Raw genomic sequence first — 16,591 nt, 5'->3', positions numbered from 1 at the left:
ACAGACACACACAGACACACACAGACACACACAGACACACACAGACACACACATCATGCCAAGAGTCTGGCCTGGGGCTAGGTCAGCTCAAACATTAGTTTAGTAGATACTCACGAAAGAGGAGAGTATTTGCTTGCTTCTTGGATACGGGTCTTTATTTCCTTAGATGGTAAAACTGCCCATTCCTCCTGGCATAGTGATTCAGATATTGAGGTCAGGAGAGTGAGATGGCCACTCCAGGACCTTCACTTTATTTTCCCATAATTAATAACAGGTTGAGTTGGCCTTCTGAATTGGGTTGTTGTCATGTTGGAATGTCAAAACAATGTCCCATGTGCAACTTCAAGGTTGATGAGTGCAATGTCTCCAGAATTTCTTTCCATTCATATGGACCAAAAGTCTAGTGTATTTGTAGCTCATACGATACGGTATATCCTCATAACATCAGCAATCCACGACCATGTTTCACAGAAGGGATGGGGTAGCTTTAGGGCTTTTTGGCTGTTCTCTTAATCTACCAGTAGTGTTAATAGTGTCTGAAAACAGTTAAATGTTGGTCTTCTTTCTCCAAGTCACTTTGTCTCAGATGATTTTAGCCTTGTCTTTATGCTATTTGGTGTATTGTGAATAAGAGAGATTGTGGCATTTTTGCTTTCTTCTGCTTTCTTCTGGCAGCCTATCTTTCCCCAAGTCCGTAAGGTTTTCCTTCGGTTTGTTTATGTCTGTGTCATGTCATTTCGGATAGTTCCAATAATATGGATTTACAGCTTTTTCAAAATGAGTTGTTAACTAATCAGGAGGACTTAATGCTTTGACATAGAGAATGACAAACACACTAGCCTAGTCATTTTCTTGTTGTGGCTTTCACTAGGACTAGAAATTGACATGGGCTTTGAAGTATTTTATGTTGCGAGATATTCTTTTGAGTTGTTATAGCATCACCTCACTGAGATTGAGAAAAAACAATGACAGTGTTACCAAGGCCGTGGCAGGATAGCTGATTATGTTTTTTTCCACAGCATTTTCATTTAATCAAACTGGATTTTCTCCCCTTTGAAATAATTAAAACTACCCTTCCACTGATTTCCTGTACTTACAGTGCAGCAATAATGAGTACACCCCTTTTGAAAAGTAACAGTTCAATAAACCCACAAGTTATTTCCAAACTGTGCATTGAGTACGTTTAATACATCTGTGAAGCTTACCATCGAATAGTATGTTTACTTTTTTAACTTAATTTCCATTTTTTTAAATTATGGTCAGGCAAAAGTGAGTACACCCCAGACTGATGCCCAGTGAGTTTCTTCAAAACTCCCCATTTGCTTGAATGAGTTCAGATCAGGTGTCATACTTAATGACTGGATCACTCTCACCACTTCAGAAAATCAGGATTGGCCCTAGGCGTGTGTTTAGGGTTATTGTCAAGATGGAAAACAACAGAATGATCCAACAATGAAGGTCAATGAGTAATGGTAGCACATGCACTGACTATTCATAGAGCAATTAATCGCTGTATTCTTCATCTCCAACACCATACAGTGTTGATGCTATCAGTTCTAAAAAAATATTGGATCATGATTTCATGAGTATAGAGTCCCAAGAGCAGAATTGGGCCTGGCGAACTCTTGGCGGGCTTTTTTGTGACTGGGCTGTAAGAAAGGCTTCTTTGGTTGACGGCACCCATGTACACCATTCCATGTGTGGCATATTGTGTCAGGGGAAATAATCACCTCCGTTCAGTTGGATGTTTACTTCCTTAGATAGCTGTAGTGAACTTGCATAGCAACTTTCTATAACCATTCTCATCAAAATATGCTCCTGCCAAGGTGTTCAAGTCTGTGACCCACATTGACTTCTCTGTGAGACAGTTGCAGATCCATCTGTCCTAAAGATTTGGACCACAGTAGAAACCTTTTTTATTATTATTGATAAGTAAAGCGTTGATGAAAAGCGTTCTGAAAGCATTGACCCTTCTGGTAAATAACAGTTTTTCTTCGTCAGGCCTTTTGTCCTTTCTCTTCCACGTGGTGTAGTTGTTTACAGCAGGAAATGAGAAGAGGTTTGCTTTGCGAAATACTGTTTTATAGGTAACTGTTTGATAGAAAATGGTGTAATGAATCCTTAAACTGAGACTGACTGAAAGCTTGCTCAATTACTATGTGGCTTTTTTCTGAGTTTCATTGGGGTGTACTCATTTTTGCTCCACCCTCAAAATATATGTTATAATCATATTACTAAAAGTGTTATGTTGTACGTTCAACAGATGTATTAAACATAGTCTATGCATATTGTGGAGATATCTTGTGTGTTTACTGAAATATTTTTTGAAATGTTACCTTTAAAAAGGGCTGCACTCATTATTGCTGAGCACTGAACTCCTTTCAACTGATGTGTACTGTGTGAAGTTTTGGTCAAAGTTTCAAATTGTTACGTTTTATATGGTCGGTCTTAGTAGTCTGACATTAGATACCAATTTCATCTTCTGAATCATCTTTATGTGATTCACATTCCATGAAAGTTTTGGGCAAGAAAACCAGGCTGCAGACAGTGTCATAGCGTAATTATGTTGCAAAATTAGGTGAATGCCTGCTTTGTTTACTGGCCTAACCAATTAGAATTTTCAGTTTGGAAGTTATCATTTTTATATTTGCATGTGACGAGTCTGACATAATTCTATACACTATGGTGCATTAGTAGTGGTGTTAAAATCTTGTCATGTTGTAGAAAGACTCCCCGGTTACAAAAACAACAACAATGTTGTGAAGTCAGCCAATTCCCCTGTTTACCTCAGACTCTGGAGGACACAGGAAACCTTGGCGACGACTCCCTCTGCCACAGGAAACATGTACTGAGGGTTGAGCCACAACATATTTGTAGTGTAGTTATTTGTTCCCTGTTTAGTTGAACATTTTAACCGACTTGGGTTCCCAGGTGTATTGTTTCATTTAAATATTTGGCCTTTTAAAGGTGCACTGTGTAATATGTTTAGCAGTTTAATATATCCAGAATTCATGCTGCCCATTCACATTCAAATGTTACCTTTTTCACAAATACTTACCACCACCATCAAATTCTAAGTGCTCACTATGACTGGGAAAATTGCACTTGTCATACATGAAAAAAAGTCTTCTCCATGTCTGCCATTTTGAATTTCCAGAAAAAGACATTTTTAGCTGCAAAACTTACTGTACTTTGGTAAATATTAATGTATTACATCTGTCTCGTTTTTTCTGCAGTTGATTTTTCAGCCTTCCCATTTCCTACAGCAGTCTTTTACAGTAGTGCTCAGTGCCATATCCTGACCGTTGTGTCTCACTTCCTGCACTGTGGCCTATTTAGTGTCTGTGATAAAGCTTACTGATTGTTCCATTTCCACAGATCCCACGAGCCTTGGCTTGAACTAAGGAAAACTGCTAATTAAAGGGAATTTGGATACTACACCATGTGGTGTTGCATGAAGCCATGCGTAGTAGTCAGATTCCAATCAGATTTCATTTGCCTCCCAGATGCCAGTGGTGTATAAGATACTATACTCAGAAAAAGCATAGTTTGAGTATTTTTGGATGTATATAAAACTGGATTTGTAAAAAGTGTGAGTAAGACTTTTGACAGTTTGGGGCAACAGATCTTGAAAAGTGTGCATACTATAGTTTTTCCATCATGTTTGGAAACTTAACATTGTATTCAGAACGTGTAAGGACACTCGGACTGCATTGGACAGTCTCAAAATGGCTTTGGGACAAAATGACCCCACAGCACCCCCCATGTCATGTCCCAATTTAACGATGTGGGCACTTGATGACTTGAAAGACCATAACCTCAAGAACAGTAACACGTTGCTGAATTGTGGCCTTGAAATAAGCCATTACCATGATGGGCTATAGGCTGTAATTGAGTCGCTGAAATGGTGAAATAAAACACCTATTTGTTCAACGAAAAGAGGTGTTTCATGCAGTACCATCCGGATCACCACTAGAATTTAATCTTGTTCCTTGGGTCATTATCAACAACTCCACAAAGTTTCGTCCAAATCCGTTGTTTAGTTTTTGAGTTATGCTGCTGACAAACAAATAGACAGACAGACAAACCAACGTGACTGAAAACACCTTCTTGGCGGAGGTAATTACCATGTCACGTGGTTGGCATTGGTCTGCTTACTTTATGTGTTAATGGAACAGGAAAATGTGATTCTTCAGGCCATACTGTGATTGCAAATTCATTTATTTGAGCTCACAGGGTGTTACATAGGCTACTGGTCACATTTGTTACCTCCGCCAAGGAGGTAATGCTTTCGGTCGCGTTGGTTTGTCTGTCTGTCTGTTTGTTTGTCTGTCTGTCTGTTTGTTTGTCAGCAGGATAACTCAAAAACTAATCAACAGATTTGGACGAAACTTTGTAGAGTTTTTGGTAATGACCCAAGGAACAAGTGATTAAATTATGGTAGTGAACTGGATCACAAACCAGAACCAGGGCAGGACCTTTTAAAAGATTCTTCACCATTGCTGGCCTGTATATCTAGACGCCCCTAGTGACCGAAAAATTTAATTGCAGGCCAGGGCAAAACATTCCAGTTTCTAACTCTACAAAAGAAGGCAGAAAGAGAGAGTGTAACATAGTCAAATGTTCCATCAAGCAGCTTCCTTGGGGGTCTGCGCTCTGAGTGCTTCTAGTTAATTTTATTGTTATTAACATTTTGATGATTGGCAGCAAGCCTTTCATGGCTAATTCAAATTCAAACTTATACTATCATTCTAATATGCCTCGTTTGCAATAACAGGACTCAAATGGTGACCAACTGCTTCTTTCCAAGAGCTTGTCAATAAAGTAGACTTTTATGATGTGCAATATGCTGATGCCATTGCATTTTACCAAATAATATCGATAAACATAAACACAATATGTATGCTTCTATTAACAGCCTATTCCTCAACAATGGGACTGACTACCTGCAGCGGTGATCAACTGCAAGCTGTTATAGTAACGGTGTTGTCATCAAGATAAAGTTGCATCAGGTTTTGTAATTTTTACCAATGGATTTATAATAATGTAATTCTGCAGTGGTTAATGGGTTTTGTAGTCATAGACCACATGCAAACAATTAGGATAATTGGTTTGATAGGGCAAAAACAAACTCTTTTGTAAAGCAAGGCAGCGGCTGCTTTTCTCAGCTACAAAAATTGACTACTGTCAATGGCAATTGCTAATAGGCCTAAGCTTAGTCCAGCGAGCTAATGTAAATTTGAGAGGGCTTTATCTTTCTCTTTGACAAGGTAACAAAGCACCAGCTGTCATACCTTTCAAAATAATACGTTTTTGCAACATCCCAAATAGCAGCACACAGTTGATGGTGTGCTTCAACTGAAAATATGTAGCCTACCGGCTACCAGCTATCCTCTGCACCGTGGGCAGTTGCCCATCTGAATGACGTAAGGCACAAGTACAGCCTCCAGGACGAGGTGACGTGGAAACAATGAGTCCCCTCTCAAACTAGCCTGATAAACCAGCCTAAATGGATTGGATGTCAAAACATTTTGCCGTCCAGCAGTTGGCGCTGGTTTTCCAGGCTAATCTCAAACCACCTGCCTTCCTTGTCCAAAATGTATAGCCTACTGTCATTGACTAAGTATTCATTTTCCTTGAGATGCACAGTACACTGCTGAGTCCTGCTCTGATGTTTTTGGCCTCCGTCAGGGCAAATTGTATACATTAAAACAATTTGTATACACACACACACACGCACACACACGCACACACACGCACACACACACACACACACACACACACACACACACACACACACACACACACACACACACACACACACACACACACACACACACACACACACACACACACTATAAGCCAGAAAGGGTTGAGCGCCAGGGAACTACATCACATCCACTCTGATAAAAGGAGATTTTTTTAGTGTGATTATAAGGTGCATGGCATGTGGGCTGAGTGCCATCTCCCTCATCATTAATGCAGAAGCTCCTTCAGGTGAGGAGCAAGCCTCCAGTTTCATCTGAAGGATCTGGTGTCGGCCTGGACAAAGCCCCCTGCTCCCAACCAATACCCGTAGGAATATTACAGCAACCGCCCATGACCTTTTCTCTATCCCTCATTGGTGCCATATGGTAGTGGAAGTGGAAATGGTGTGTGGCATAGTAAAACTCTCATGATATCATGGTTACTGCATGTAAATTAACCTGTTAAGACATGGCGTCATACATTTGCTGTTACCAAAATGGCAATGACCAAGTCATAGTGCATTACTGAAAGCCCTGGGTTATGTCATAGTGATGTAGTACTATGGTACTTACCTTTGCAATGACTATTACAGCGTGCCACTGGAGGTACACTGGGGCTACCGTGCACACTCATCCAAAAAAAAAAAATATTGTATCCAGATTTTTTGGACACAAATATTTGGACACATATCCAAAAAATACTCAATGTTTTTGATACCCAAGTCATAGAATTTTTTTTTAGAAGATAGAAGATTTTTTTACCTGGTATGCCAGACTATGAAATGAATAGTCGCATTTTCTGCTGGTCACAAATGCACATTCTTCCCTTGACAGTCTAGGTTTAGGGATGGATAGCCACAGTTTGACCAGAGACTATTGATAAGGAAGAGACGTTTCGTGTGGTGTTTCTTCCAGATGTAAGGTTCTAAGTTGCCATCCTATGGCAGCCATGCCCCTTTGGGAAACTAGAATGAAAGGGTTTGAGAAAGTCACGCCCATTTAGGAGACTGAATGTGATGCATTGGTGCCATGTAGTATGCATCATGGTTACCATATTAAAAATCTTTGGTTTGACATTGATCTCACATACAGTAAAAAATCCATTAAGCGGGCAAATGTCGCCCTTTACAAGTAGTACTTTTGAAAATTTATTTAGAATGAAGTAATCACTGATTTCCTCCAAAAAGACAAAAGGTAATTGCATACACTCATTCCAAAATAAATTGTCTTCACATCCTTCACAAGAACTCACTCAAATTAAACTCACTGTTGATTCAGGATGCTTTATTAACTTTTGCTAACCAATCTTTGTCTCCTATGAGATTCTTTGTTTATCTTGGCCACAAGTTCCGAAACATTTGAAATGGAATAGAAAGGGTGTACTGTAGATACTTGTTATGATGACATTATGGATCATTGAAATGACGTAATCTTTAGCCGGCGCTTGTATGCAAAGCGACTAGCACAGGGGTACATGCACAGCAGTGAAGAGAGGTAATGAATTCATGACCAAAAGTACTTGTCAAGATTTTGTGTAGAATACATGGTGACTTGTTAAGGACTTGGCAAAAAAATGAGACTTTGACTTGTCCTGACTTGGACTTGACTTGGTCAAATGTGTCTTGACTTGCATAATTACCCCTTCCATGCTCTTTCCCATCTCTATTACAAATGTGCCTCATTTCTCAAAGGTGATTTGTTATGCTTTCTGGCAAGGGGGTATGATAGGCTGGTTACATGTGACTTGAATGTTGATGGTTAGAAAAAAATATCTGTTTATTTTTATTTTCTAAAGCAATCCATACTCTTTTTAGGCACCCCCCTCCAATTAGACAGTAGTATAATGATGTGGGTTCATGGATCATTAGAGTTTTGAATTGACAGATAAGGTCATGGTTGGTGATCGCAGCTTTCATCTTATGGAATACTTTGTGCTCAAAATATTTTTTGTAGTAGTGCTTAAGCGTTATCCATTTTTCTATTCCCCTATTGTGTTTCTAGTCCTACTTTTATGTTGATGTTGCATATGTATCGTAACAAAGCATGTGGATAACAGTGTGGTTAGGCTGTTATCGCTTGCCATAAGGGAGGGTTAAAATAAAAATGCCATCAGAACTATGATGTTTTAATAAAATGTGTAATTTTACAGCTTCTTCAATTTATTTGCTGGCACTACATGAGATTATTCTTTTCCACAACCCCTTCAGATAAACTTTCCCATCACAAGTATGGAGATGGATACAAGTGTGGACCAACACTAAATAATACTCCTCTGCTTTGTCTCCTCCAGTAAAACATATTTTTGAGTAATGTTTGGTTGGCTTTGTTGTTTTTGGACAGTGGATGAAAGACAGGAAACGAGTGGGAAGAGAGAGACAGGGAAGGACAGGCAAAAGACCCGGGACGGAACCAAACCCGGGTCACCGGTGCAGTAACCCAGTACCCTACTGTTAGACCATGGCAGGGACAAAGGGGGCTTTTCTTGTTTACATTTGTGGTTGGTTTCCTTGAATGTTCTGTGTGCATTATAACACCTCTCAATGAATTCAGGTTAATGGGTCAGAACTGTCAGTAGTAGTGGTGGTTGTCATGGTATCGGGAGATTATAGTGGCCTTTAATAGGTGCTTGCGATCACTCTGATCCTCACTGTCTGGGGCTGTGGGGGATGTGTGTGTTGTTGTTAGGTTGTGTCATGTGTAGTGAGTTCTGTGAGGTGGTGATCTCAGCGTTTGCAGCATGGCTTGCAGAAAAACTGATGGTTTCATGTACAGTTAAAGTCATCATGGCTGCTGTAAATAAGGAACTTTGTTTTTAATTCTGGACTGGGCTGAGGTTTCAAAATACACATATAGAGTCAGTCAACCATGCAATAGACTCACCCAAACGTACACTTTTGAGTGGATCTTGTCTTTAGTGCTGTACCTGTAGTTTGAAATGGCTCAAGTCTCATTGTTTGAGGTAAGTATAATAACTGGATAATGCTTTAATATGAAAGACACGAATACTGCAATAGAAATAAGAACATCCTGGTCCTACACCCTCATCTGTGGCTGAAGTGCTCTTCAACAAGGCAGTAGCATCTAACGCCTAATGTGGACACATACACATACATTTGGCAAAGCGAAGCAAAGTTGACTTTTCATTCCTTTGAAGGAAGCAAAGTGGGATGAAAGCAAGTTAACAGAGGTGACGCAAAAGCAGAAATATTTGGCCAAGTTTAATATTGTGTAAATGCAAATCAATCAAATCTACCACACAAATGTTTTAATCAGTTTTATGTGCCACTATGACCTATTGACTTTTGAGCTGTCAGAATGGAACACTGTCTTCTGCTTCTCTTTGCTTCCCTGATTTCACCTGCATGTGTCCCTGGTGTAACCCCACACTGCTCCAGGCACTGTAACCAATAACATGAATCAAAATACTGTAATTCTGCATCTTGCATCTGTATCTGTATATGCATCTGCATGTGCATTTTGGGTAAAGGTGTCACCTAAATGTAATGCGAGTATGAAAAGAGTCTTGATTTTGTTTCACTTTTGGTTCAGCTCTTTCGATGATTTCTTGCCACTCAATGTATCCCCCTCTCTCTCTCTCTCTCTCTCTTTCTTACTAGTTGGTGGGAGGTCCCTTTGACCTGGAGATGAACTTTATCATCCAAGAAGCCCAGAGCATTGGCTGCATGGTGGAGCTGCTGAGCAAGTGTGACCCCACATGCCAGGCCGAAGTGTGGAGTATCTTCACTGCCATCCTGAAAAAAAGTGTCCGCAACCTGCAGGCCTGCACTGAAGTGGGCCTTATCCAGCAGGTCCTGGATTGTGTGGACAAAGCGGATTGCATGATAGCAGGTACATTTGCAGGTTGTACTGGACAGAGTGGCGCTCAAAGGTCATTGACCTGCCTATCAAGAAGAAGAGACCTGACATGCGATGTCCTAGAATGGATGAATCCACTTAATGAACAATTATATAATGGGAACCCCCAGCTGATGTAGTGAATGGTTGTATGTGCTCTGAATGTTTACTTTGAAACTGTGTTATTTACTCCTGGAAAGCAGTCAATGACTTTGCACTGTCCACTTGCATCTTTTTTTTTTTTTTACAATCAAAATGTACATTTCCCCTGCTGCTAGGCACAGCTACAGTTATCCCCTTGCTAATGTACGTTACTCCATTGTTTATTGTACGTTAGTTATTCAACACTTCTTCCCCATTATATCTCGCATCCAGTTAGTAGCTCCACTTCAAATGATTGACCTTTCAGGCAGTGTTAATTTCGTCAGCTTTTTTTGATTTAGTCTTAGTCTTAGTCACAATGACGAAAATCAATTTTAGTCTTAGTCATATTTTAGTCATTGCCTTCCCAATTTAGTCTTAGTCTTAGTCAAAATGACGAAAATCAATTTTAGTCATAGTCAAATTTTAGTCATTTTAGTCAATATTTCAAAATTTAGTCAACATTTCAATTTTTTGTCATTTTAGTCAATATTGTGGTGTAAAATAAATAACCTACAATTATATTAGGTATTACTAATATAGCCTATTGCAGCAAATATTCACCTTGTTACTTGGTCATTTTCCACCAAAACCCAAATCAGTCATTTCAACATCATAGAGCAAAAGAGCATCACACACACACACACACACACACACACACACACACACACACACATCCAGGTGCAGGCTGCGCTCTCTCTCTCTCTCTCTCTCTCCCCCTCTCTCTCTCTCTCTCTCTCTCTCTCTCTCTCTCTCTCTCTCGTGCATTAGAAGCTGCTGCATATTATATTTGATTTTGAGTTTGATCACGGAGGAAGCTACATGCTCTTCTTCACCTGACCGCGTGTGACTTAAAGCCTGCAAATTGCCGGCAGTGGGAAGACCAGACATCCCTAGTCTGCATGAAGTTCAAGAAGTCTCCCTGATAGTGGCTTCCCGATGACCACGAGTCAGATAAAATAGGCTACTGCTGATGTTAGACTATGCAAGTTAGCGGTTTTTGTTTTCAATTGGCAATGCGAGCAAAGAAACTATAATGACCCGAGCGGCAATGTGAATTGGGCTTAAATAGATTGCGCGAGCACACTTCGTATGCCCTGCAAAAGTCCCAGGAAACATAGTTAAGCAGGGGTATGCAGACTGGACGATAGAAAGGACACGCACATACAAATATTTAAACACTAATGCTGTTTTGTTTGTCGGGGATGTCGAGGTTCGATAAGCATGACCTGAAAAGAGTTTTTGGAACTTAGGAAGACGCTGAAGACGCATGGAAATGCTGTCGACTTCCTTGGGTCTTTTAGCGTTGCTCTCGACGTGAACAAGTTTCAAATCTCAACAGTTTTAAACTCGCGATCGCCCATCCATTGATTCTTTTCAAAACTAGGCTACAGTAGCCGTGCCTGTTAGGCTACTTTCGACAGGCCAACTTTCCCCCTGCTGGAGCGCGCTCCCGCGGTGACTGATTTAAATAAATTCACAAATCCGACCTTCATGATTTTCTTGCGAACTGCCTACTCATATGGTTAAACAACAAATATAGCAAACATTACAAAAAAGAACAGACAACGAACGCCGGGCAAAGACAGCCTAAGTGAAAAGGAGAATAGTGGAAGCTCGAGGAGGTTTAGAATGACAGTATCAGAGGAGGATTGGCGTGACTGTCATTACCTACTGCAGAAACACATGTCTTCGTCATGGACAAGAGGGTTGTTGAACATGTTTCAAAATGAACACTTCCCTCAACGTCGGCTATTTTTTCTCTTTCTCTGGGAATGTTTTAGGACCTAAACTCAACTTAAATGGACTCGCTGAACTACTAGGCTACAGAACTACTGACTGAGCCGCGCCATGCACTGGCTGCCAGCAGATACACGCGAGGCAACACAGCGTGAGCGCAATCACCTATGTTCAAGACACTTAGGACTATATTGCAATTACAAATTACGAATTAATTGTAAATAATTATATATTTTTAATGTCCATTCGTCCATGGCTTGTAAATTTCGTCTCGTCTTAGTCTCCTTGACGAAAATATTTTTTTATTTTCGTCATATTTTGATTTGCTTGAGACAATTTTTAGTGCGTCATCGTCTCGTCATCGTCAAGGGAAAAAGGGGAGTTGACGAAATATTTTCGTCATCGTCGTGGTTGACGAAATTAACACTGCTTTCAGGAGCCACACTGTAAAATCATCCACTGGCCAATCAACAAATGGGTAACTATGCCAAGTCAGTCACGGTGAACCAACCTCTCCATAGAGATGAAGGGGATTCGAAATAGGAATCTGAAAGCAGATATTCAACAAGTTTGGAGGCTTGGAAGTGAGATTCTCCAAAATCCATGATTCAAACAACGTGAACAACCTTTCTGGCATGTAAATGTCAGGATGTAAAATGTCATTTGTTTACTCTGAGCTAGCATGACAGATAGCGACAATACTTGTCAGCTTTCCACAATTAAATGGACCGTTCTACTAACTGCCACATTCTCAAAGTAGTCAAGTCAAGTCAAGTAGGTTTTATTGTCAATTTCTTTACATGCACTGGTCATACAAAGAATTTGAAATTACATTTCTTGCTTTCCCATTAGACATAGACTAATCTAGGTAAGGACATAGACAGTATAGACATAGACAGTACTTATACATGGACTTAAGACAGTATGGACATAGACAGTGCTCATACAGACATTTAAAGTGCAAGACTGGACAACAGAAGACTTGTAGAGGACATACATTAAGAGGTATCTGTTGTGCTTTTGTGCTTTTCCAAAAAAAAAAAATAATAATAAAAAAAAAGTACACAAGCACAGTTCATAATTATACTATGTCCATAAAAGTTTAGATTCCTTTTGTGCATGTGTGTCCTTTTGAAATCGTCTTCCCCTGTGTATACCTATGTCTGAAAGTGCAATTTATGCTGTCTATGTGGCTTTCAAATGCATATGCCAGTCCTTTCTGTCCACTACTCTCTAATATGTGGCCACTATTCAAAGAAATATAATTTCTGTTTGCAAAGAACAGCTATAAACCTATAAAATGAGTTTAAAAAAAATAAAAATACCCTGATTTGCATTCATTTCAATGGCGAGAACCGTGGCGTTGACTGACATAGCAACAGTTGTTATGGGAGGCAGTTCTTAGCCCAAAGGTCAATTATAACAACTGACAAAGGCAGAGTCAGACTGAAACAAATAGACTAGGGCAAGGGACTGAGAGTGTCGGAGACACAGAGCCTGATGTCTGTTTCTTAAAAAAATCTTGGCCTGAGCTGAGTCAGTGTCAGTGGATTGCCTTAAGGGTTTTGACACTGTTTAGTGGGATGGAATTACCACTGAAGGACGCCAAATGTTGCTTAACAGTCATTATTGTACATGCAGATCAGATCACACATGCAAAATTACCAACTTCTGTTGATGTTGATGGTGTGGCACTGACTCACAATTATTCAGATCTGACTGACTGTATTGTCATGGTGGTGCATGAGCTTCTTGCTCTGTGCATTTTATGTTCTGGTGGATTAGTGGCAAATGTGCAGGTATGGCCCTTTAGACGAGTGGTGTTGCACATGGTGAATTTACTAGGGATACATCTATTAGGACGAATACATACAATAGTAATGCCTGTGTAAGTAACTTATAAGGCATGTACTAAGCAAAATCAGAGAGTTGTTAGACATGTATTCGCAAATGTCTTGTTCAAGCACAATAAGGATTTATTACCAATACAACCTTAGTAAGGACCTAGTAGACCTAGATTTCTATTTATGAATAAGCAGTAAGGGCCAGAATAGAGCCAATGTGTATAAGCTCCTGGTACACTGTGTGAACAAACCCTGAACAGTGTGAAAACAGATGTGGAATAAGGGTCCCTATTCTAAAGTGAGGCATTGCTCAGCCCAGATGATTTAGGGCCCCCACTCTACCCAGCCCCCCTTGGGAAGCAAAGTGTAAGAGCTGTAGTTCTCACTTATTCCGCTCAGTATATGAAAGGGTAATAGGAAGCATTATATAGCAAGGATTGGACGTAAACTTCTCAATGACGGTGGGGTGTTGAGATGTCATTTTTTCATACACCAATTAGTTTTAATTGTAAAAACCCTACAATAAATGCAGAATATAACGATGAATAATAGTTTGGAAGCGAAATGAAGCTATTTCTTTGTGATAAATAAGTTAATATTTGAGAAACTTAGCTCCAAGAAGTACAGTGCATGATGGGTACGCCCTTTGTCAGAAATGCAATGCAAGACCAATGCAGCAATGATAATATTTCTGTTGTTACGTACATGGCAAATTGTTTGGATAACAACTAAATTGCACGAGTGAGGGGAGGAGCTAAGGACGTTGGTAGACTCAGAGCCGGGTAGGTTGTGTGTAGGCCTAGATTGCATACCCATCATGCACTGCACTTCTTGGAGCTAATGTTCTCAAACATTAACTTAATTATCACAAAATAATGGTTTAGTTTCGCTTCGAAACTATTATTCTAATGTTCTGCATTTATTTTGGGGTTTTTACAATTAAAATTCAGTGGTACATGAAAAAAATTGCATCTCACCAAACCACCGTCATTGACAAGTGTACGTTCAATCCTTGCTATATAATGGCTCCTGTTACCTTTCTTGCATTGATATGAACAAGAGAATAATAGGTGTCTCTATTGAATAGGAGTTAGATTTTTAATATAACCTTACACTTTTCTGGTCAGGGGGGGCTAGGTAGTGTGGCCTGGTTGGTGTGGGGGCCCTAGGTAATGAGGGGGACCTTGGTAGTGCGGGGGCCCTAAGCCATCTGGGCTGAGCAATGCATCACTTTAGAATAGGGACCCTTATTCCAGCTCTGTTTTCACACTATTCAGGGTTTGGTCACACAGTGTGTCGGGAGCTTATACATATTGTATTCTGCAACTTACTACTTACTAATAAATAGAAATATAGGCTTAGTGGCCCTTACTAAGGTCATATTAGTAATACATCCCTAATTGGGCATGAACAAGACATTTGCGAATACACGCTTAACAACTGTCTGATTTTGCTTAGTACATGCCTTACACGTTACTTACACAGGCATTAATATTGTATGTATTCGTGCTAATAGATGTATCCCTAAAATAAAGTGTTACCAATATACTAATATACTGATGCAGGGCCTTTATGAACAAAGCCAACTGTTTGGTCTTTATATCTCTGTGCTTCAATCTGTTCTCTCATAGACTTGATGGTGGATATGTTGGGGGTGCTGGCCAGTTACAGCATCACGGTGAAGGAGCTGAGACTGTTCTTCAGCAAGTTGCAAGGGACAAAAGGACAATGGGTACACACACACACACACACACACACACACACACACACACACACACACACACACACACACACACACACACACACACACACACACACACACACACACACACACACACACACACACACACACACACACACACAGGAAAGCATAATGGGGACACTTTCCTGCTGAATTATCCAATATTTGTTTATGCCAGCCAGGAGCTCTAGCTTGGTGTTATGGTCATTTTAATCATTTTAACTTATCATGGTTTGTGTCTTTAAAATCAAGATTGTGTGCTCAAACTGTTAATGTTAATGCTAATACAAAGCTGGCATAATAAATATCTTGATAATATTCAGGAAGCTTAATTGCGTAAATTTAGTCAATGTTAGTCATAGTGTTATAGTGTGTCATAGTGTGCATTGATTCCTTCGACTAGACTGTCACTAGACTGGCGAGATATACCGGCTTGTGTATTTCAGTGCCACAAAAGCAAAACATTGGGATCAGCAGAATTGTATTCATCCATGTTCTTTGCATAGAGACAACGTTCCACAACTCCAAGAAATGTTACAGATATGAAAAGCAGCATGTCGTGCCTACAGTATTGTAATTGTGTGGTAAATCCAACTCCCCTGAAGTTCAGGCTTTTCAGTGTGATGACTGCTGACCCATTGCTCCTTCCTCTTCAACTAAAGCCGCCCCATGCTGTGAAGCTGCTGTCTGTGCTGAAGTCCATGGCCCACAGAGTTGGACCCGACTCTTTTTTCAGCTTTCCAGGAAAGAGTGCTGCGGTAAGATGCCCTGTTCAAATTCAACTGTTTTGCCAGTGTCTCTGCTGTATACCTTGAAGTAAAATATAGGCTAAGGACACTGCTCATTGCACACAAGCAAATGCAGCCAATTTGTATTGAAGGGTTTCAAAATATGAAAAATGGAAGGCAGAAGTTTGAAGAACTGAGTTTATTGGCATGACTGGATATTGGATTCGATTCATTTCCAGAGAGATGAGACTTCCAGGACACACAGGGACTTACTGTAAAACAGGTCACCTCATATCACTCTTTATGTTTCGCTAATCCTTCTATTCACCAGATCTGACTTGATCAGCTGATGTTTAATGACCTTGGGCCTCATGTACTAAGAAGTATGTGGACTTCCTACTAACAAAGTGCAGATGTGAAAATCTGGAAAGTAGCCTACACACAAAAAATCTGGATATACCAATAAGTGCATAAACAGGCTTTCACGTGAAATCTTGCGCATATTGCACGAGCGCATACAAGCCAAACTCTCTGCCTTGCCTTCTTCCTTAATTTTTCTATTCTATTCTAATTAGTGACATTTGATACTGCAGTACAATGGAGATTTTTTTTTCTCTTTAGTGAAAACGCGGTGGCAATAACAATATGCAGTTCCTGACAAATACAAGGAGAGATCTGGCAGATGTTGTAGTCCTGAAAATATTCAATGTTTAATAGCAGCCATCTCTAGAAATAATAGTGCTGATGGACATCCAATTTTGTTGTAATTCCAGGATAGTTTTATGGATAGGTTAT

At 40.0% G+C, this 16,591-nt stretch overlaps 1 protein-coding gene across 2 annotated transcripts in view; it reads left to right on the top strand.

The window, feature by feature from the left end:
- The window catches only part of lrba (LPS-responsive vesicle trafficking, beach and anchor containing), a 211,804-nt gene that overhangs the window by 3,708 nt on the left and 191,505 nt on the right, over positions 1 to 16,591 (top strand). For both annotated transcript variants that reach the window (XM_063218225.1, XM_063218224.1), the window contains exons 2-4: positions 9,365 to 9,596; positions 14,959 to 15,059; positions 15,731 to 15,826. In XM_063218225.1, the coding sequence (XP_063074295.1) occupies positions 9,365 to 9,596; positions 14,959 to 15,059; positions 15,731 to 15,826 (429 nt within the window). The remainder of the gene's footprint in view (positions 1 to 9,364; positions 9,597 to 14,958; positions 15,060 to 15,730; positions 15,827 to 16,591) is intronic.

This window comes from Engraulis encrasicolus, chromosome 16, assembly GCF_034702125.1.
Source record: "Engraulis encrasicolus isolate BLACKSEA-1 chromosome 16, IST_EnEncr_1.0, whole genome shotgun sequence".
In the NCBI taxonomy this organism is placed as follows: domain Eukaryota; kingdom Metazoa; phylum Chordata; class Actinopteri; order Clupeiformes; family Engraulidae; genus Engraulis; species Engraulis encrasicolus.
This window is presented reverse-complemented; position numbering and strand designations above follow the sequence as displayed.